The 23,380-nt window shown below is 38.5% G+C and overlaps 1 protein-coding gene across 1 annotated transcript; it reads right to left on the bottom strand.

The window, feature by feature from the left end:
* Positions 1-1,970: 1,970 nt before the first annotated feature.
* On the bottom strand, positions 1,971-22,662 carry PRKG2 (protein kinase cGMP-dependent 2). Its single transcript, XM_021549210.2, has 18 exons — positions 22,078-22,662; positions 19,230-19,396; positions 17,574-17,687; positions 14,774-14,879; positions 13,505-13,568; positions 12,814-12,891; positions 11,727-11,821; positions 10,894-10,962; positions 10,062-10,160; positions 8,987-9,137; positions 7,573-7,709; positions 7,340-7,429; positions 7,021-7,162; positions 6,064-6,227; positions 5,315-5,437; positions 4,291-4,353; positions 3,365-3,431; positions 1,971-2,512 (listed from the first exon to the last, which is right to left on the bottom strand). Exons 1-18 carry the CDS (start codon positions 22,569-22,571, stop codon positions 2,417-2,419), a joined length of 2,319 nt encoding a protein of 772 aa, XP_021404885.1. The 5' UTR covers positions 22,572-22,662; the 3' UTR covers positions 1,971-2,416.
* Between the last annotated feature and the right edge of the window lie 718 nt (positions 22,663-23,380).

Raw genomic sequence — 23,380 nt, 5'->3', positions numbered from 1 at the left:
ACAGCATAACCAAACCTGAATGTCAAAATCTCTTATTCAATTACTTTAAATTAGAAAATGCAACAATAAGCATAATCTGATCATCATCCTAATTGTCCATTCAATTCTCCCATGATCTCCTGCACTGTGACACTACTTGAGCCTGACTCACTTAGCCATCCCCTTGTTTTACATCAGCATAACTCCACTGGTATTGAGCTGAAGTCTGAAGCACATCTGTCTGTCAAAGACAGATGGTGTGAGGTCGAATAATATTTATCTCTGCTGTATCAGCTTCTGCTTGTTTCTGGAAAACTTCCCCTCAGTCAACTGCATACATGCCAGAACTAGAATGAATTGAATGTACATGGGAACTCTACGTAAGTACAAAATAATCTGTGACCTCATTTATTGCAGCTTCTCATACATTCATTTTCTCAACATCCACTAGGGAAAACAGAATCAGAGAGGATGACATGCTGCAAGAAATTACATTAGTGGGTTTCTCTCAGGGTAGCCTTTTCTGCCTCAGTCTCTTCCGAATCATGTAGACAAGAAGTATAAATCGAGTCTATGAATCTGGACTGCTGTATGGAATGTGCTTGTAAAAAGTTAATGTTCATCTCGTTACATTATAAGCTTACTTTATTTGCACACAGACAAACAAGCTATGTTAAACTGTATAAAGGAAATATGTCCCACAGCTGCACAGACTTAATGCTAACTGCACTAAACTTATCATACAGATAATTTTTCACTTAAAAAACATATATATACCCCCCCATATATATATTATATATATATATGTAAGGAAACTACATATAAATACAATGGAAAAATACATTCAAAAGCTTTTTATAAAACTTGGCACAATATTATTTTGACTGTAATAAAAACATTTATGAGAGAAAGACAGATGCACAGAAAAACACAAATACATAATGGCTAGTGCTTTGTCTAAATCCTGAAAATAAAATTTAGTCTTTGGTATTACTAAACAAAGTTAAGTTGCAACCATCTAGGGTCTCAGCTTACAGCCTCTGCTCCACCCTCTCTGATTCCACTTTGCACAGGCTTTGCTGGCTGCAAATTTCCATAATAATTTGCAAACAGGCAGAGAAACAAAACCAGCTAAATATGTAGTGTCTTCTTTCAAGGGCTCCATCCAACCTTCATTAAATTCAATGGAAAATATTCTATTGCTTTATTCAGGCTGAAGGCTATGCAAAATATTTAAATTGATTTGCTGTCAAAGCAATAGTCACCCCCCAGTGAAAAGTAATTATAATCATGTAACAAACCATGGAACTGCCCCTGAGGCATTCCCTCCCTCATTTTCCCCTTCCCAGTGGGAGAAGTCATGACCAGCAGCTAGGGAGATGATCCAGCAGCCATGGGTAACTAAACCCCGAGCACACAGGAGTTGCCCGGGAGGTTTTCCATCCAGCGTGTGAAATGCGGTAATGCTGCGGCAGCTTCAGTCCGGAAATTTAGATTGGATTTGGTCTCAGCAGGAGCTGAAATAAATCCAAGCAGTGGCTGCAGATGCATCCATCCCATAAACCCAACATGAAACCCAGTAACATCCCTACTTCAACAGCAGCTGAGGTTCATAACATAGAATTTTCGTTAAAAAAGCCATGAATGCACAACATCCGTCTGCATTTTTTCTCTGCAAGGTAAAAGCTTTTTGTCCATCTATTTTATCTTCACACTACACAAAAGCAAAACATTTTAGGAAAGGCACATGGCTCTTTGAAGCAGTAAGGGAAATGCACACCACAGTCTGATTCTCTAGGCAAGTTCTATTATGCATATACCTTTTTGTTTGACCAGTCTCACATATCCAGCTAGTGCAAAACTTAGGCAGGTAGCTTACACAGTGATCCGTTTAGCAGTAGCTAAATCAAATTAACCTTTCAGTAAATTCTTTCAGTAAATTCAGTAAATCCAGTAAAATTCTCTTTTCTACACATTTCTGGATCAATGCAATACAGGGCATTTTGGGGGGAAAGTGAAACACAGCAGAGAAAAAGAAAAATAAGTGCCTATAGTTTGAGCTACTGACAACTGTTGGCTTCTAATACCCATCCTCTCCACCCAAAAAAAGATGTATGGTAACCTTGCTAATACCAAAATTTCAGCTAGTGTTATTTTTAGTGGCAAAACCATAGATCCAATCAATGGTATCTGGAAAATGTTCATAGAGACACTGTGTATAAAAAAAAAAAAAAATTCAGGTTACATCTGCTGACTGAATGCATGCCCTTGCTATAAAATGCACAGATTTTGGTGGATGATCCAAACAAGTTCTGGTTCTGTACTGTCTTCTATTCTTCAAGGAGTGCTGTGTATTTTGTGTAACTTCATTTTAAGCAAGAAACAAGATAGAACTGATGCCTATGAGTCTCTATAAATGTGCCAGAAGAAAAAATGATCAGAAATCCTTGTCCCAGCCTGAAAGTTCATCTGGAGGGCTTCCCACTTCAGGTGGATAGCTGTCAAAGTAGCTGTAATCAGTTGGTCCAGACAACTAGGACATTGAAAACACAAACAAGAGGGTATTTCAGAAAGTATCTTTCAAAAATATTCTCTACTGATTATGCATGATTTTTGTTGCTCCCAACATGGAAATGAAAGGCTAATATGATAAAGATGATGTCTTTCAATGGATGCAATTTTTCATTCTTTAAAAGAAATACTTCCAGTAATTACATCATACAACAGGACAGTGGCATTAGCCTTCTTGTACAAAAGGACTTCCCAAATATAAAATCCTTGATTTCATTCAAAGCCCTGTTAATTCAGTAAGAAAACTGGGCCACACTGTACAATTTGAATGCTATTTAAGACTAAATCTACACTCATGGGGTAGCCACTCAAAGCAGACATCAGAATTACTTTTTGTTTCAAATTAAGATCAAAGTAAGTTTCAAATGCTTTATCCTTAGTCTTTTTTCATTTTAGGGCAAAACCAAATAGACCATTTAAAACTGGGATCTTATTCAAGGATGTGTTGGAGCTCAGTAGTAGGAGAACACAGGAATTTGTACTCTTCACAGTAATATGAACAGTGCATCTTAATAATGTGCCCATTACCAAGGGAGATATATTTTTTCAATATTAGTTTCTGACCAAACATCATTTTGTTCTAGTAGTGGTGAAAATATAATGCAAAGTACACAGGCAGAATAATATTTCCATTACTTAACTGATTGTAAGTTACGTATTGCTTTCTGTCTCTCTTTTGTTCAATTTTCACAAAAAATGTTGAACTGTAATAATTTAAATGTGTCCTTGGGAAATTTTGCTATCACCATCAGTTCTCCTTTGTAGCCCAGCTGTGTTAGTAAAGCATTATGATACTGAAAACCAAAGCCAATACCTCTCTTTTTAAAGGCGATGTTAATTTCCTCACTTTCAGACTATCCCAGTTAAAACCACTCAACCACCTGATTAAAAAGAGATGAAAGACAGACAGGGAGAGACCAAAAGAGAAAGACAAGTTCTTTTCTGATGTTATACCACAAAGAGCTGAAAAATCACGTGAACAGGGGCTATAAGAAGCTTTTTCCATGCCAGCTCCTGTAACAACACAGTTAAAAGGAGGAATCTTGAGCACCATCGCTGCCATACAAGGCAGGGGCAGCTTCAGGACCACCAGGAACTTTGGCACTTCTGTATGGAGGAGGTGCACAGACAGGCAGGTTAATAAATGCAGAAACACAGCCATGCAGAGACTTATGTGTCTCCTTGGAATGCCACCCTTTTTACAGCATGAGAAGAGGAAAACAAGCAGAAAAAATGAAGAACTGCTTTCTACAAGTACAAAGTGTAGGGCTTAGAAACAACTCAGATAAAAAGAGAAAGCAGAAAATGTTTAATTTACAGAAGACTTTCTTTGTTAGAAGAAAGACTTGCATTAGAAAAAATCATTATGAGAAAGACTTTCTTTGTTACAAGAAAGAGGACAAACCCCCTAAAATTATCGTTCTGGAGCCCTTAGCTACTCATTCTTTAAAATCAAATGTTGAAGGGTCGGGAGGTCTGAGAGGCAGATACTGAATTGGCATCAATTTCTCTGAGAACTGAATTAAGCTCCTACATCAATAACCTGCAGCAAAACCAGTAAAAAAATTACAATTTCTAGATAATCATGCTGAGGATTTACATTCATATTGTTGCTTGCTATAGTTGCAAAAATACTCAAGAGCAACAGGGATGTCTATGAGTTTATGTCTGGGTTCTAGCATACTAAAAATATTTAAAATTAAGCCCCAAATTTTTTTCTTGGAAGTCTTTTTTGCTTACCTGTGCTTCTTGATGTCATTTATTCCATTCCTCAAATTGCCTAATCTTTCTGTAGGGTTTTGCCTCAAAAAAAAAAAAAAAAAAAAGAAAAAACGAAAAAAAGAAAAAAAAAACAGAAAAAAAGAAAAATAATAAGAATATATAAAATAGTCCTATTTTTTAAAGACCATTTATAGGTCCTAACTGCTTGCATTTAATGGTTGCACAGGGATGCAGCTTGCATAAAACATGTGGCCAGAAATGCAGCTTGCATAAAACATGTAGCTTCATGAGGAGATATAATGAGGTGTTGCTCACTGCTCCTTTTTTTCTGAGGATGGAGAAACCTTCTAGAAAGCCAAAACAGTGTCACTCAGCTGTGAGAAGCAGCACAGGGAAATCAGCTGCTGAGTTTTATCTGCACATTGGTTTTTTTTCCTGCCCAGCAGGTCTGGGTTACAAAAGGAGGCAGATCAAAATTTGCAGCCACAAAGATCTTTCCAATTGTGGTACACAAGAATGTTGAATACTGTTCCCGGTGCCATGGATGAAATCCCACAGGAGTTGGGAATACAAAGTCAGAGTTACCAGCCAGAGGTTGTGCAGGCCACTGGGTTAGGCTGGTCCTTTTGAAATACCACCTTCTGCACATTTTCTAAAGAATTTAAGCCAGTCTTTAAGTGCCCTATGTTTTCTGTAGAATCTATATGCCTAAGTAATTTTGGAAGATGTTTTTTTTAACAATGTGCTTGATTTGAAAATCAAATTCCTTAGCTCTTTCTTCAGCCCCCAGTTAATAAATTTTCCCAAAGATGTGTTTCAGAAAAAAAAACCTCCCAGCTACAGAGAAAGCCCAGAGCCTCTGCTGCCTCTGCAGACTCAGAGGTGTGACACATTCAGGGGCATGCAATGCATACTGAATTCAATCAGAATAGACCATGCCATGCATAACAATTCCAAATGAGGTTGTCAGGAATTCAATGCTCAGTCTGAGTCATAAAAGATCTCTCTACACTCAGGCTTTGCCCCAAACTGCCCATCCTACCTGCAGAGTCTGCGGATCAAATCCTCAGGTCGCCTTGTTATGACTTTAGGAAAATCCAGCTTTTCAATGCCTTTGAGGATCAAATTGTATGTCATCATTTGATCAGCCCCAGAGAATGGTGGGCTTGAAAAGGAAAGCAACACTGATAAATGGAACATCTGGCAAGAGCAGATGTGGCCAGTACTTATCTAAGCAAATATTTGAGAAAATAGAAAGAAATACGGAAAAAAACCCACCTTCCCACTTTTCCAACCCTCACCCTTTCATCCTGTCTAAGATAATAGAAAGGCTTGAAGCTGAGAAGCTTCCTGTAGGTACCAGGTAGAATGCATGAGCACGTGTCCCTTTAAGCCTAACTCAGAGAAGCTTCCACTTTGTATTGCCACTGAGCATTCCCAAAGAGTTGTCATGGGAGTGTGCAGGGAGCTAAAGAGAGAGCCCTGCTTCCAGCTCACCCACCCCACTGCACCCCATCACCCACTAATGGGGAAGAGAACAGTCTGTTGTCACTTGTTCCTCACAGGAAACATCAGCAGCAGCTACAGGAGCCCTACACCTGCCAATTACAGCTTGTGCCTGGATAAACCAGAACTGAGAATATGTAACCCACTTGGTCTGACATTTCTGAAATGATGGAAAGTGAGACATGCATAAAGTAGTATCATTTTGCAAGGCTGTCTAAAAATAACCTTGGAAAACTTTCTAATAGCAGACAAACTAGGTAAGAACTTTGAATAGGAGGCACTTACCTGCCAGTGAGGAGTTCATACACAAGAATCCCAAGGGACCAAAAATCCACGCTGAAGTCATGGCCTTTACTCAGAATGACTTCAGGGGCAACGTACTCAGGGGTTCCACAAAACGTCCAGGTTTTCTGCCCTGATTCAATCTTCTTTGCAAATCCAAAATCAACCTGATAAAAATCAACATATACTGTATAATGCAGAAGAGTTTTGCACTGGGAAGCCTTAAGGTCTTAATTGCTTCCCCACCTCCTGCAAAGATCCCACATTTGCTAGTTTACAGCTAGAACAACCACACAGTGTAGTTGTGAAGGAGAGAGAGGTAATTCCACTGGATTACTGAATGTTATAAAACAGATACATTTATTATCACAAGTAATTTTCTGAATAGTTTTCCTTCTGGGGAGAATAACCCATTATTTTCTTGAGGATATGAGATTTACTGTCCCTGGAAAGCAGTGGGTTGCTCATTGTCTTCAGAATGGATATTTCAAGCTCCCTGAAGGGTATTCTTGTTGCACATCTCATGGTCACAGTAAAGCATGGCGGGAGTTCTTTTCTGTGTTCTACAGAGAGAGGGAACCTATGACTGTATATTGAATCAATGAATGTTGAACCTGTGATTGTATGAGGCTGGACATGGAGGTAATTCTGCACCTGGGAAATGCGGTTTCTGTTCTTACAATAAAACTGACTGCTGGGAGAATTTTTTCTTTTGCTGTTTATACTGTGGCAAGAGCTCTCAGAGGCTGCAATTCCCCAGTTTGTCCAAGGCTTGCAGTGGCTTTGCAATGTCTTTGTTTCTCATTGTGTAATGAGAAGCCCTCCCTCTTTTCTGCTGAAGCACAAGAGTTACTGCACTCCAGGATCCTGGTTCTATAATTACATGCTATTTATATCCCCCCCTGCAAAGAAACAGGATACAGGCACAAAAGGATAACATTACAATTGATTACATCTTACCAATTTTATATATCCTTCAGCATCCAAAATTAAATTTTCTGGCTTCAGGTCTCTGTAGATAATTCCTATTTGATGCAGATAGTCAAAAGCCTCTGTCACACACCCAACACAAAACTTTGTGGTGAATTCATCAAAGCTGCCTCTGGAACAAAAATAATCACAATCAAGTGCTGAAAACACCTCAGTTATTAACCAGATAATATGTAACAACCAGAATAGTAACCAAACTGAACCAAACATCTTTTATTGAATGGTGAACCTACTCAGTAGCCACATGGGCTGACTATAAAGGACAAGGTTATGCTGTGTTTGCTGTTACCTGTCCCTCAGCAAGCTCCACAATTCCCCTCCAAGGCAAGCCTCCAGGAGCATGTACACATATTTATTATCCTTGAATGTGCGATACAGCCTGTGGAGACAAACAGCAGCAATTTAGGAAAAGCAAAAGAAAAAGTGAGACTTGCAGTGTCTTCCCTCCAGAAGTCATGTGTGCCAAACCCCATTCCTAGTAGCGCTGCCCCAGGGGTCAGCCAGAGGACAAAATCAACTTACTTTACAACAAATGGAGAACATATCTGCTCAAGGATTTTCTTCTCAGAATAGATATGCTCTTGCTGTTTGGTGTCCACTACATGTTTCTTCTTTATACATTTCATAGCAAAAGCCATGTTCTCGTTTTTAACTTTAACCTGTGAATAAAAAGGATGAAAACACATGAGGCAAAGAAAGGATGTTTTAATAAATCATTCTCAGTAGATACATTGATATCCATCTTTTTCAACACAGCACAGGACTGAAATTGATGGCTGTAACATGGGACAAATTCCAGATTTTCTGCAGAACTGTTATGTGTGATTTTAAGCAAAGCATCATATATTTTAGCTTCCCAGTCCCCCCTGTAAAGTGAAATATTCCCTCTGTTCATTTTATATATACCAGATAGCAGCACCTTGGATAGATACTACATATTACAATGAGTTTATATCACAGTGGGAATTTCAACTTAAGATTTCTAATCACCAGCATAATACAAACAAACAAAAAGGAGAGGCAGTTTAGGAAGAATGTTTACAAATGATTTCTCATTACACTGAAATATTATCCAATATGCAATAAAAAGATGGAAGTCAAAACAGGGCCTCATGGAAATGAAGGAAGCAGATATCTGTGTTCTACAGCTGGATGAGAATTCGATTTTTAGCTTAGTATTCAGATGCTGCAGTAGAATTCCAGTGTGGATTTTTTTTGTGAAGCATGGATCAGAATGTAACACTTGATGGTCTAACTACTGTAAAGGATTATTGACTTCACTAAAAGCACAGTCTCCTTTAATTTACCATTACCTTCAGCAGCCTGCACAAAAAGCATTCAGGTTTTTGTCAGATGTTTGCAGCTCAGCCAGAGGCGAGTGGAATTTAAGGCTTTGGGCTAATGAAGCTCTCGGTAACTCAGAAGCACAGCTGATCATGCTACTGAATATGACTCAAAAGAGCCATTACAAACTGTTGGAAATATCCCAGTGAACACAGCTCAGAGATAGCTCACGCTGGCTGGAGCTGCTGTGGGGCATACAGAAGCAGTTCTACTCCACCAGCACAGACTATGTGGTGCCATTCACACTGCTCCAGATCCAGGCCAATTCCTGGAAAAAGGCCTGCCATTCAGGGGACATAATATAGGCACATATGTAAACTCCAAATAAACTCCATCATGTACAAACTGATGACTGTGTTTAGTGACCAGGAAGGTACTTTTAACAGGAGATGGAGGCACACAAGAATGCATTTACTTCTTTGAACACCCAAGTCCTGAAATGCTTTTTTTAACCATGCATTGCTTTATGGAGAATTATTTCTGCCTGAAGGGCACAAGCACATAGAATACCAAAATCCTTCACATTATTCAGTGGCTAAATCAATCATCCAAGACCGAGATCTACATGAATAATTTTAAAACATTCTCTTACAAGCTCAACCCTTCCGAACCCACCAACACCCAGAGTCGTGACAATTTCTAAATTCTGGAATGGGGAAGGAGGGAACTGGGCTACTTTCTCCTTCAGCTCTATCATCTCCAAAGACACCTCTTTGGCCAACTGTCCACAGAAGGATCTTCCTCTGCATTAAGAAAATTAACATAGGTTAGTGCTTTTCCTTGCCATTACATTTAATGATCCTATATAAGGGAAAGGAAATGGAAGAGGAAGAAAGGGGAAGTGGGAAAGGAGAAGGAGGAAAGAAAACCCTTCTTATTTCCTAACAGAGTCTTAATAGAATCCTATGGAAATAAATAAGAAGAAAAATGCTACTGAAATTCACTGAGTAGAATTGACAGTAATTTTAGCAAGAGCTGATCCCTGGTGAGATTCCTTTTGAGGTGGGCAGCTGCCAAAGTTTGGGCAGTCCAAGCTAGAGAAGTAATACTTGAAGGAATGTGTACCAGTTCCAGTAGAATTATCAGAAATAAGAATGCAGATATATTTCTAAACAAAGGAAAAACACACTTTGCTAACCTTCCAGCAGTGCTCAGACTGAAACCAAAGGTACATAAAGTAAAAGTGTGGCCCACAGCTAAGAGTAGACATAATACTATCAGTGCTACACTGAAACATTAAAAATAAACTTTCTTTATGTCTGCTTCTTTCTTTTTGAAATGGCATTTAATCTTTAGCACAGTAATACAGATTCCTTAACTCAACCTGGAGTTAAAGTTGGCCTTCAGGGGTTTTTAACCAGTCAAAGAATTTATCATCAAAATGCAAAATCTATTTGAGCAAAACATCATTTTTTTCCTGTGCTCAGTTTTCCAGGAATAGAATGAATTCTTGTTTGGAAGGCAATACCCTGAGATTCTATGTAATCTTTGTATCAGAAAAAGTTTGTTGGGCTCCATAAGCATAGCCAGACCATTTTATTACAGCAATTGCTGTCATTCCTAGGGGTCCATCTCCTTCAACTACCATCCATGATTTTACTTATGTATCTATGACTCTTTTTTATGATTACCTATTATAGGTGTAGCAAACAAGTGATCTGACTTACTTTGCATGTCGCTTTTCATCAGCCTGGGCCAGATTGGCCACGTAACCTTCCAGGTAAGTTTGCAGCTCCTCATAAGTTCCAACAGTCTGATTAAATGTCCTAAAACCACAAAGGAAACATCATAAACTGCTGAACATTTAAGTCATGACCCAGTAGGAGTTGGTGGATACTCAATGATCACTTCCTTTAGGCTCAAGAAATGATCAAGGAATCTGGCAGCGGGGGCAAGAGACCTATGTGGAGAAATAAAGAACTCCTGTACTTACTCAGGCTTAAGTAGAAAACATACAGGAGATGGAAGTTGGGTCAGGCTACTTGGAACAATATAGAGAGATTGTCAGGATAAATATAAAAGAGACAAGGATGGCTGAGGCCCACCTGGAATTAATCTGGCCAAGGCTGTCAAGGACAAGAAGAAAGGCATCTTCAAATACATCAGTAAATAGATGAAAACAAAGGATAATGTGGACCTATTACTAGATGGAGCAGGGACTTGTGACAGAGAAGGCAGAGTTACTGAATGCTCTCTTTGCATTGGTCCTCACTGACAAGAACAGGCCTGAGGAACCTCTGTCCCAGGAGATCAGGATAAAAATTACGACTACAAGGAGAGAAAGAAAAGAGTAACTCTAAACTACTCTTAAGCTTCTGTGCTCTGGCACCTGCTGTCAGCCTGTCTTCATCAGTATTCCTAAAGCACAACCACTCATTCAGGATTCATTTAAGGAAACATTGTGGTTTTGCCTACAGTGAAGTCATATTAACCCACTGAAAGTCACATTAACCTACTGAAAGGGGATGCAAATCTTTTATGAAAGTATAAGGTACTTACTCTCTGTCTATAACGAGGCACTCCACATTGTACTCGTCTGCAATAACGTTTGCTGATCTGACGTCGTCACTGAGAATTGAAATGCATTAGGGGAATTCAGAAGCATGTCAAAATCCTCAAAGTACCTCCCACTGCACTCATGGAAGGTCACAGCTGCTCTAGGTGAAACTCCTCAAAGGGCTCTGCAGCCTTTACCTGGATTAATGCTGCTGAATCAAATACAAAATTTAGCCTTTTACTAGTCATTATTATGGTCTAGCACAGTATTTTTTTCCAGTTTCAATAGGGTTTGGATCACAACATCCTTTAGCAACCTTCCAAGAAATTAGGTGAGATGTAATTATCACTAAATCAGGATTTACTACTTATTTCTAAAGTGATCCTTGGATATAAAATGTTCCAAAACCCAAGTGATTCTCTACTCTCTACATGTAAATATGTACCGTGTGACTCCTTCTCTGTTTCTTACTGCCATGGCAAAGGAAACAGGAGCTCATTCCAGTCACAATGGACCTGATCCATTCTGGCAATTACAACCTGGCACAAGTTCTCACCACAGTTTTTACTGGAATATTAACAATTATTAAGCCACAATGCAGAGAGCCAGAATTTGACTTCTGGAGGGAAAACTGAATGTAGATGCCAGTGTAAACTTTCAAGCTCTCTCTGCAACCCCACAAGTCATTAATACAAATTTGGTCAATACCTTCATCTACTGACTTCACAATCAAAAGAAATACTGTATTCAAAACAGCCATGAGTTGTAGACTCTGACACACAGTGATGGGACAATTGAAATCCTACCTATAATGAATCAGACAGTGTGAACTAACCTAATGAGAGCCTTTTCTCCAAAGTAATCTCCTTTGTGTAGATTTTTAATCACCTGAGGCTGCGAGTGGTCTGTAGTACTCTGGGTAACTATCACCTGCAAAGTACAGGAGCAAAAATTTTGTAAGGGAAAATTTCAAAGTATTGCATGATTTTACTTTTTTTCTCTGTATTTGAGAAATGTCTTAAACTCAGTAATGCTGCAGAAAGAGATATATATTGTTATATATATAAGATATATATTGTTACCCCTCCTCTCAAAAATTACACACAAACATTCCCTGACCCTTCTCTGATTTTTGCTGAGAAGAAGGAATATATTAATTATTGGCAACCTCTCAACATTTTCTCCTCATTCTTTTTGAAACAGAGCAGGATAAGTCACATTTTAATGAAAGACTGAAAAATACTTCAGTTCCCACAGCAAAATAGGCAGCACTCCAAAAGCATTAACTAACATTTCCCCTCTGCTTCCACAGTAGCACATTCTGGTGATGCCCATGTTGGCAAAAAAACAAACAGACACAGAGATGTTTTGGAAACTGGAAGTTATTGAGGAAAATTCTCCTGATTTAATTCTTTAGAGTCCTGTGTCAGCCTTCAAGGTATCAGCTGAGGGATAAAGGCTGCTGCCTTGCTCCCCTGGGACTAACAAGTGAAAGGATTCTGAGACACCTCAAAGGCCATTCTGCATTAAGCCTGGGACTCCATTACTTAGACTTTTTACAAATCTATGTTTTGCCCATCAGATATTGCACCATCTAGGAGAAGATGTGGGGTCAAATGTCATTCACAAAAAAATTTGCTTTACATCAGTGCCACAGAGTCAAGAGGCTTCAGTACACAATTTAATTACATTGTTCAAAGTATTTAATTAGAATAGTATATCATGAGTTCATTGTGAATGAAAAATTAGGCTCCCTGAACCTCTGCAATGCTGCTCCAGGCTTTTGTAACGATTTTGTGAATTTCGTAGCATGTGCAGAAACACTCTGCAACATTTTTACTGAAGACCACACCCCTTAAGGTAGCTTTTGAGATAAAAGTATTTGTACATGTTATTTGAGAATTTAGTTTATTTTACCTTACCTTTCCTTTTGCTATTATAAAGAAGGTGTTTCCTTCTTCTCCTTCCCGAATAACGTAATCTCCCTTGTCATAATACTCCTGGTGGGAGGCAAGTGAGAGAAAATATTGTCCAATAAATCTTGCAAGGTTATTCTGCAGAGTTCTTAACACGTGGATGTTTCACTGATCTTTAACTTCCTATATACTTCATGTGAAAAGAATAAAGGGTTACCACTGTCCTTGGAAAAAAATCCCAGCTCTGGTTATATATCAAGCCTTTACCTTCAAAGGCTGCTGGCAAATGCAGCCCTAAGGCACACAGACATTTGGATGGATTCATGTGCTGGGGACCTAATGCCTTCTTCCCTTACATTTTGCAGTGTACGTGGTCCAAGGGATATAAAAGTATTACATATCCACATCACAAAGAGGTAAATTTGATTACCAAAAGAGTCCCGGAGAGCAACTTTGTACTTAATCTTAATAAAGAATAGATTACAAATCCTCTTAACTACTTGCTTGACTCCTTTGATGCCAAAAATATAACTTACTTCTATGTCACTAAGTGTTATTGTTTTCTGCCAACCTGGAATTCAACTCTGATCATTCCAAAACCACTCTCATATTAAAAAACCTTGGTTGTTTTCTATTTTTTATTTGTTATTGTGGAAGTATACTGAATATTATTTAGAAAAACTTAACAATATCTTACCACTTCCAGGCAGTCCATGATCTTGGTTAATTTATCTTCAGGTAAGTTTTTCAGCAGGGACACACTTCCAGAAAACAAACAAACAAAAAAAGCCCCACAACCCAAAGTAGTTATCAATAACAATTTTTTATGTCTTCTCATCTATGGAATTCTTACAGTCAAATTTTACAACTAGTTAAACTAGTGGTGAACACAGTATACAACTAAATCTTAATTTAGAAGGTTCAAACATTCTCATCCTGGTTTTTAGATAAACAAAACTTAAACCACTTAGAAATGTGGCAAACATTGGTCAGTTTGTAAATCAACTTTGTGCTTCAGGAGAGGAAGGACTTTAGTGGCCATAAGGATTGATTTAAAAAGAATCCAACAATTACAAACCCAAGACATTATAGCAATTCAAGAATATATTTTCAAGTGCAGTGCAGAGACTGCTAAATCAAAGGTAAAACTTCAGTACTCTTTGGGCAGCTATTGCTAGATAATCTAAATCAGTAAAAGCTCTGTGAACTTGCTGGTAAGAATGAAAAAACCTTTTACCCTGATCACTTAGACTTGTAAAAGTTAGGAAATTATAGAAATTTCTATCTATTTAAGATCAGCAAAGAAGTGTGTATAGAAATCAAAGGTGGGGAGGAGTGTGAAAATACACAAGCCATTCTATGCATGGCCAGGCTTGGCATCTTGATTTGAAGGCATAACAGAATGGTCATTCTGTGTTAAAAGATAGAATATTGCATCAGCTAATTGTTGTTTGGAAACTCTAATTTCCCCATCTTCCTAAGGAGAAGCATGGCACCACTGCCAGTATTCCCTGCAGGAGAGAATTATTTTACTCTGCAGATTTCCTGGTAATTTATGTTGGAATTAGTTCATAAGTTGAGAGACATGAAGATCTCATATTCAAATCTCCAGAGGATAAGGAATATTCCTTAATCTACTCCAGCAGCAAACTAACTACTCATTGGAGGATTTACCAAACTTTATTTATTACATTTTTCTAAATTCTAGACCCATACATTTATACTACTTAAAGACATTCAAGCACCTATTGAAGTTTTCTAGTGTGATGTAGGAGAAAAATAATTAAAATGGAAAAATGCTCTTATGAATCTTAAAAGGAAAAAAAAGACAAATATTCAGGGTTTTGAGGCCATATTTGCATGAAGAGCCCCTTTTTCTCTCTGTTTACAAGACAGGCACAGTACTATTTTGTACCTTAGTAAGTAGCACAAAGCAGTACCAGAAACAGAATTTCATCATATTTACCTTCTAAGGAAGTTTCTGTACTGCTCTTGTCTGGTTTGTGCTGTCACTCTCATGATATTTTGAAACACTTCTCTGTCCAGTGCCCATGTTTTAACATTAGTGATTGCTTTGAGAAAACAAACAAAAAAAAGAACAAAATCAGCAATATTTTCAAATTATTTGATGGATGATATTACAGCATCAGCTCTTGGCAGGAAACAGACTAGCTATTTCACAAGGCCCAAGGCTGAATTTTAAAATATCCAGCACCTATTGTAATCAGACTTTAAAAAGAATTCAATCCCCACTTAAACAATGCTTACTAAAGTAAAGAATAGAATTCCAAATGGTTCCTCAAGGGAAGGCTTTCCATGCAATTCCATAGGCTGAGCAACCTTAAAAATGACCAGACTGAACACTTGGGAAAATCTATCCTAATCACAGACAGCCACTGCAGTCAAAAGCTGTAAAATGCAAAGAAGCTGATTTGAAAGAAATAAGAATAGGCTTGGTTTTCCAAAACCTGTGTCATGAAATACTGTGCCTTGGATCAAACTCTAATTCAGATTATATGCAAATTCAGATTGTATGTAAATTATCTGCACTAAGATACAAATAATAGAGATCAAGAAATATATTTAATCCTGTGATCCTCACACACTTTTCCTCCAAACTATCCATTCTATAAGGGAACAAAGGGTAATTAAAATATTTATGTATTAATATTAATGTATTAATATTAATGACTCATTTTCAAAATATAATAAAACAATTAATACCATAAGCAGGCACAGGATTCAGCATCAAAGATGCAAACCACTAATCATGCTCTGAGTGCAATCATTGACACAACAGAACAGTTCTTATTTTTCTAAACAGAAGTTGATTCTATTAAATTTAATCTCTTCTTTTTAAAGATGCTATACCATATTTAGCAATTTTCTTTCTGCCCTAAGAAAGAACAAAACTGTGTTTTCTGTGAGATAAAATTTACAGAAAAATTTGGGACAATTGATTTCCTCTATTTATCATCAACATAGAATAATTTTTTTCAGGGAACAAAAAATGCCACGTTTCAAAGGAAGCACACTCATTTCTCATTGTACACAATATATGTATATGCTCTGCCATTTATCAAAATAGATCAAAAATTTTTGGATGCTGGATGGGAGAACAAAACAAAATAAAGTTGCTTTGGTTTTATTTCTCTCCTAGATAACATCTTTCAGTTTACTTTGCATGAAGAAAACATGGCAAGTATCCAGCCTATTGCAAATGTATTTCCTGTATCTTGGCCCCTTAACTAAATGAAGCAGTTATAGAGTTAGAAAAATGCCTACAATCTCAAAGATGAGATTAAAAAAAGTGAGAAATTCAGAAACTAGGGGTAAATCACATTGCCAATTTCATACACAGCTACTGCCTGTGAAGATGCTGCTGAGCAGCAGCAGCCACTGAAATGCTGTTTGGATGAAATCCTTCACTTGTGAGTTTTCAAAGGCTGCAGGAAAAGGATGTCAGGAGATCCAGCATCAGGAAAGGTTTCACATGTGTGTTCATTATTCAGCTATGACATTGTACTGCTCTTCCTCCACAAGGATCACAGGAAAGCTATTGGGGAGGGGTGAATTTCTGCAGTGTTTGCAAGTACTCAAATACCTTTTCTTGTCCATAATTGGACAATTCTTGTCCTGCCTCAAAACCAATTAATGCTAGCAAAGGTCTAAAGCAGCTTGACGTCTTATTATGCGGAAACACTACTTTATAATGCTAATACTATACAGCAGGCAAAAAAGAAAAATAGGGAACATATTCAATTAGAACAGCATGTTAGTAAGAAAAATAATCACATTACTGATGCTGTTCTGTTTATCAGGCAGCAACAAAAACAGATTACATGTAATAACTTCCATCTGCAAAGCCAGCAACGATTAAGTGCCTAAACTGGGTGCAGGAAGAAAGACCAAAAGCTTTTACAGCAAACAACTTGTTTTATTCCATTTGTTCCTTTTTAAGTCAACATGAACTCTTCATACTTACTGGTGGCACAGTCCCTGCAGATTTAGACAAGAACAGAAATTAGTCTTCAAACAAAAGTCTTATTTATGAAAAGGTGGAGAGAGGAAAAATGATTAACTTAACCATATTTAGTCACTTGTTTGTCACAGAGCAATTATGGCAGGTTGCAAAGGGAATCAGGGGGTATTTAATGGATGTACACCCAGTCTTATGCAGGAAGAGGAATATTTGTATCAGAGCAATAGTTAACAACTCCATCCTGGTCAGTCCCCAAATGGACCTAGGCAAGACTCAGCAACATAACAATGACACAGAACTAAAAGAAGTGCAAAAGCAACTAATTCCTGCATATTTTAAATTGAATTAGAATTGTACCCACTCTACTAAAACCACCATGGTTCTCATATGCTTTCAAACTCACTGCAATTTCATCCTCAGCACTGCATTTGACAAAAGAACATAAGAGCCAGGGACCACCACCTCTACTAAATCATCCAAAATTAAAACACAATCTGTCCTAGTTGTTAGCATGATACAGATCAGGCTAACCAGCACAATTTGGAGGTGCCTAATTGTTCATCAAGGGTTATGCCAAAGATGGAATGACATTCATGGCATAGTATTATTTGAGTTACCAAAAAGAAAGACCTCAGGGAAGAAATATGAGTTTACTGTAGATAACCAAGACATGTAAACATCTATTAAATGGAAATTTCAAAGAAAATCTGGCTATAATGGGGATCTCACAAAAAAACCTACAGTTTTCATTTTGACCAAGGTTGCTGTATTTAACCTCAGGTACCTTTCACAGAAGCTGTCCGTGTGCAGTTGTATAAAATGGCCAGTTCACCAAACGCTGTCCATGCAGGTATTGAGGAGAGTAGTTTATTCTGCTGAAAGACTTCCAGACTGCCCTCTGTCAAAAATCATCAAGATAATAGCTATTAAACCTGTGCTCAGCTGCACAGAGTAAATGGAAAACAAATCAATATATTTCTGACTTTGCCACTCCCTGGAACACAGGAATGGGAGCAATAGTGCAAAAAGTGCTTTGAAACACACGTACAAACCAGTAAAGATTTCTTTTTTTTAATTTACTGCTAATCTACAGATGTACTCTGGAAAGGAGGGCCATTGTAAATCCTGATGAATAAAGCTTTGCTATAACAAACCATTCACTTGTGGTTCAGATACTCCAGTGTGGTGTAAAGAAAGAAGCCTTAAAATAATGATCACAGGAGAAATTGCTCATTTTTTATCTCTTCATACAGATGTATGACTATATATATCTATGCACAGTGCAATGGAGAGGGCATAAAAATTAAATGCACGTTAAATCTTCATTCAAGAAGTTGTTCTTGAGCTTTACTATCAAAAGTCAAAGAAAGTCTGAACTTCACAGTTTATAGCCCCCAAAAAAACCTTCCCTTAAATGTATTATGAAAGTTCTGCTCTCTCCTCTCCAAGGCCCACACCATCTTCTCAAGAAAGGTTCTAATGTGCCAGGAAAAGTTCCAGGTGCACATCTCCTTTCTGATATTTCATCTGTTTTCACAATATTATAATTTTGTCTTGCAAGAATATGACCACACCATCACAAATCCTGCCTCCTCTTTTTCCCTGTAATATTTCTGTTCTCCTAACACAGTTACCATCATTTTTTCCCAACTAACCCATCCATATGAGGCCAGAAAATGTGCTTTCCAACATATACCAGTTTGCTCCTGTTTAAATATTCTCACCTAAACAGAACATACTCCTTATAGTGTGAGCTCTAATTCATATGAGCCTCTGGGACTTTTCGTGGTCCCTAGTTGATGAAATATGTGAATTAATCCCCCTTTTTTTTAAATGGTGAAATGATGAAAGACCTTATTGCTGATAGGACCAAATTCCAGGTGTTAAACTACAGCTGATCAGCAATTTGAGGCACAGTAGCAGTCAGCACAAATGATTTCAGATTTGTTTGCCTTATTTTAGGAAAGCCTTCTTATCCTAAAGCTTTTTTTTTCACCAGAAAAAGCCAAGCAGGTATTTAAAAAAAAAAAAAAAAAAAAAAAAGCAAACTCTCAGCTTTGAGAACAATGAATGCAGACGTCATCTTTACATTTCCCATACACAGGAAACTGGTATCTTATGAGAAGTTTTCTGTATTTTAAATAATACCTGTTCTTCCTCTGGAGAAGAAAGGGTTGGCTACACTTACAACAGAAAGGAACTGCTGCCCTCTGGGCTTTCAGAAATGAAAAAGGTCATGAAAAACCATTAAATCATGTTTCTAAGGTGCTTTTTTATTGCTCTCACTCTTTCATAAAAGTCATAGGTAAAACTTGCATTGCCTTCCACAGGGACAAATTACTTGGGAGCACAAACAGCCTCACTGTGATTTCCTGCAAAACCTTCCAAACCCCTTTCCTGTTTCTTGCACTTGTGTGCTGTACAAGTAAGCAATATCCACCTTTGAGCACAAAAATGTGATTTCCCGGTTCTCCCTGTCTGATGACGTAGCTTCCTTGCTGGAACGTCCTCTCATACATACATTCCACCATGTCTCGTGTCTGGTGAGGCTCCAGTCTCTTCAGGAACTGGTTTTTATTCAGGGCATCTGTGATAAGCTTCTTCTCACTGGTTGCAAATGAAAAACCACAACGTTTAAAATGCTCAGCATGGCTGGGGTTTGTTATTCACCAAGCATTCATTCCTCTCAAGAGGATTCCTCTCATTTCTAACACACCGCTCTGCCTGCCTTGTTTAGACCTTATGGGATGGTAGCCTGGTTAGTGAGGGGATTGTTTGTGCTGTAGTCACCTGGTGGAACAATCTCATTGAACAATCTTGTTCTCACTGCTCCCTGAGACAGCCTCTGCATCACTTCCTGTTGCAGTAAATTTATATAAATGGGTGGCATGTAAAGACAAGAACTCTCTGTATTGGAGCTGCTGGTGGCAGAGCCCAGTGGTTGGATTTTAAGAAGGAGAAAACATGGAAAAAGAAACAATGAATGAATCTGTGGATGAGGGCTAACCAGCTGAAACGAAGCAGGCCGTACATACATTCTGGCAATCTATGGGTTCTGATTGATTTGAGTATGTTCTGGCTCAAGGACATCCTATAAAGCAGTGCCTTAAATCCTCACCAGAAACGAAGGCAATTAAACAACTTCTGCATTGATGGGGCTTTTATGGCCCTGCTGATAGTTTTCTTTTACTGTTGAAGTGAAAGATAAATTCTGCCTTCAGTCCCCATGCTCCTAATATTGACAAAGTCAAAACTCTGACAGATTTCTGAGGCATTTAAGGCCTCCTCTTCTTTGTATTCATAAAGCAATGGGAGGTTGTCATCAAAACTAGGTTATGTGGGAAAAATCTTCTGAGGACAATCCAGGAATGAACAAACCTAGGGCACGTAAATACATTTACATTGTTACTAGTCATGTAATGACTGAAAATAAGTAAAGGTGATGAGATGATGCAGGAAAATAAAGCCAAGTAGCTATGGTGAGGACTGCGTTTAGAAATAGGAATCATAACTTACCTTCTGCTGAAAGCAACAGGGTTATTGGAATATAAGCTCTAACTTAGTTTTCATCTAAAACCAACCTTGCTAATTTGATTCAACCTGGCCTGCATCATGTGTACAATACTGCAATAAAATACAGTAATTGCATATAACCCAATACATAAAATGAGCACAAAAGCTTCCAGAACTATAGAGGAGGAGACTACTATGCTTCTAAAACTTTCATTAAAATAATCCATGCTGAGATACACCAAACAAAAGCATGGCACTCAAACCCCTGCCATACGAATAGCATCAAATTATGCCATTTGTTTTACAAATATTTCTAAAAAGGACTGGTGACACTCTGGAATCAATGCAAATTCAAGAAGCATGGAGCTTCCCCTCCTTCTGAGGCAGCTCCTTTCACAAGGAGCACTGTAAAGTCACTTTACACAGCAGTAGGGCTGCATTAAGTCCTTTCTCTGTAAAGGCGAGGCAGCTACTGGTAGCAGCAACTCCAAACACCCCTACAGACACTATCAGGCTAATGGATCAGTATTTGCTAATTACAGCACACAGAATTCTGCAGACAGTGAAGATTATACCTTGTTCTTACATGTCTGAACTGCCTGAACTTGACCTGCTACAGTATTTGCAGACCAGGTAAGGAAACCAAATGTTTGTGCCTTTCATCATTTGGCTGTCTCAATAGCAAGCTGATGGGGTCTTACACAAATGCATGTATATCACAGGCTTATCTAACTTAGCTATGCACAGCAGTGCAGGTTTGTGGTGCTTTTTTTTGGCACATGTTTGCTCCCAAAATATTTGGAAGATCAAATAATACTTTGACTACAACATCAAAAAGTGATGGACATTACATTTGGATTGCTTAAGCTGCAACACTTGCTTTGGTTCTGGCTGCTGCACTTTGCTAATCCACTGGCTCTTCTCCTGGCTTTTCTCCTCACTGCTGTTACAATTTTGTCTCTGAAGGCACCCTAGAAAAGGAGCAAATGGGTTACAAACACCATACTCTTAAAACTATGATTTAAGCTACCCAGGGACTTGTGATAAAATATTAATGCAGTTTCCTTACTCTGGAAAAACACTGCTAGCTGAAGTTCTCAGCTCTTTGTGGTGACTCAGGCAGCCTCTCTGATTCATGAGGCACCCTCTGAGGTGCAGTGCTGGACATGATGGACGAGGAAACATGCCTCATAACTCTCAGGTCTTCTATAGTAAAGACTCAGATATGCCATGAATAATAAAGCTCCTCACGAATCTGAAGGCACTAAAGTCACTGGCTGAAGTCCAGGTAGAGTCTGGCTACCACCATGCTAAACAGACTCTCAGGTTATGTCTACACTGTAAGGTGAAAGAGGGTCTAAGTTATGCTTAAGGATACCAGTCTGATATCTCTGTCTGCAAGGTCAGCTCTGACCGAAGAGATTTCTGGTCTGTCAGAGTCTAGAAAGTGTAATTGGATTCAAAGAGGAACAAGTAAGATTCAGTTCTTTCTCCATGATTGTTAGAAGCTGGAGGGAAGGTGGAAGCTGACAATAAAGATAAATCCCAAAAAACTGTAAGATTCTCATCCGAAATACAGAGGTTGCCCACCGCTGTTCATCGGAAGTCTGTGGGACACAGATGATTCTTGGTTAAAACAATACACAAACTCAACCAGAATCGATCTGCAAAGCCTACATGAAAAAGATGAATACTTTAATCCTGACTTATCATGGATATAATTATAAGTAATAACCTTGTAAGACAAACATAGAGGCCCTCTGAAATGAGCTCACCTGGAATCCTTTCGGACTGTTGCTTTTTCAAGGGAAAACATAGTTTGCCTGCTCAAATCGCTCAGTCCTGTTGTTGGCTCTGCAGATACGCCTTCCTTGGCTCCTCTCCTCCTATCAGCAGAAACTTTAAATGGAGAAGGCTGAAGAGAGTGCTCTCCTTGAGTGCTAATAACATCCTGCAGCTTGTTCAACTGTATGCACTTGCTCTGAAGCTCCTTGCTGAGTTCTGCTATGACCTTAGTCTGCATAGCCAGCTGTTCCTGAAGCTCAGCAACATGGTGTTGACTCTCTTGCAACTGCTGATCTTTTCTCTTCAGCTCCTTTTCCAGTTCAAGTACCTTGCTGCAGAGGACATCAGCTTGCCCATTGATCACATTGATGCTTAGGCATGGGTCCATCAGAAACTTGTGGCTGGCAGCACAGCCAATAGCAAGGTTTGCCACATGCCTATTCGGCTGCCTCAGGTGCTTAGGTTTCACTAATCTGTTTCCCATTTTGTCCAGAGACCTAGGTGGGAAAATAAATCTGCAGTTTTATTTCATTCCTGAAGAAAGAATAAAATTAAGTCATGGAATGTTGAGCAGTGAATTTAGCAATTAGCTGGCAGCTGAATTTGCCATATACAACTGTAGTAAACACAGCTGATTGCTTTCATCGTCTCCAGTCCTGCAAGTCAGCAGAGTAAAGGGCAAGGAGAAGAGGCAGGGAGGGGTGGTAGAAACAAAGCAAAAGATCTCTTGGCTACTACTTCATTTTTGTAAGTTGAAGAGATGTGTAAGCTTCTTTCAGCCTAACAAAGACAAAAAAACAGTACAAAGGAGAAAAGCTTGTGCTTGACTGCTAAAGCAAGAAAATTGTTAGAAGCAAAGAATAAAAGCTGGGTCACTTCCCCATTGAGGAATAATTATTGTGTAGACTAATTTAATTTAATAGACAGACCAATTTGACCATTGGGTACATACCTGCATGGCATAAATGTTATGTGATTAGTAAGTGTATGTGTTAACACACAGGCAGCTGGTATCATTTCTGCATCTCACTTACTCATCTAAAACCGGCTCGTATTTGTTAGTACAACTGCTGTAACAGCTGCTATAGCTGTCAAGAAACAATTATCTTTTTATGGGGAATTACCCCCTTCCATTGGCTACTCATGAAAAGTGACCAGGAAAAAAAAATGGTCCTGGGCTCCTGTCAGAAAACACCTATGGCTACAAAAGCACTTGTTGCAAACCAGCAGCCTTCAGCAGATTTGCAGTGAAGGGACCCACCTTCTTCCTTGGACACAATCTTTGGCATGTTT

This window comes from Lonchura striata, chromosome 4 (genome assembly GCF_046129695.1).
Source record: "Lonchura striata isolate bLonStr1 chromosome 4, bLonStr1.mat, whole genome shotgun sequence".
Taxonomy (NCBI): domain Eukaryota; kingdom Metazoa; phylum Chordata; class Aves; order Passeriformes; family Estrildidae; genus Lonchura; species Lonchura striata.
Note: the sequence above shows the minus strand (reverse complement) of the source record. Positions and strands in the feature narration are given on the sequence as shown.

Coding starts and splice junctions, on each gene's coding strand:
- PRKG2 (XM_021549210.2), bottom strand. CDS start 22,571: ATGGGAAACAGATTAGTGAAACCTAAGCACCTGAGGCAGCCGAATAGG. Junction 17,688..19,229: donor TCACATTTTTGTGCTCAAAG/GTGGATATTGCT, acceptor GATTTTTGACAG/AGGGCAGTCTGGAAGTCTTT. Junction 4,354..5,314: donor TTGATCCGCAGACTCTGCAG/GTAGGATGGGCA, acceptor TTTTTTTTTGAG/GCAAAACCCTACAGAAAGAT.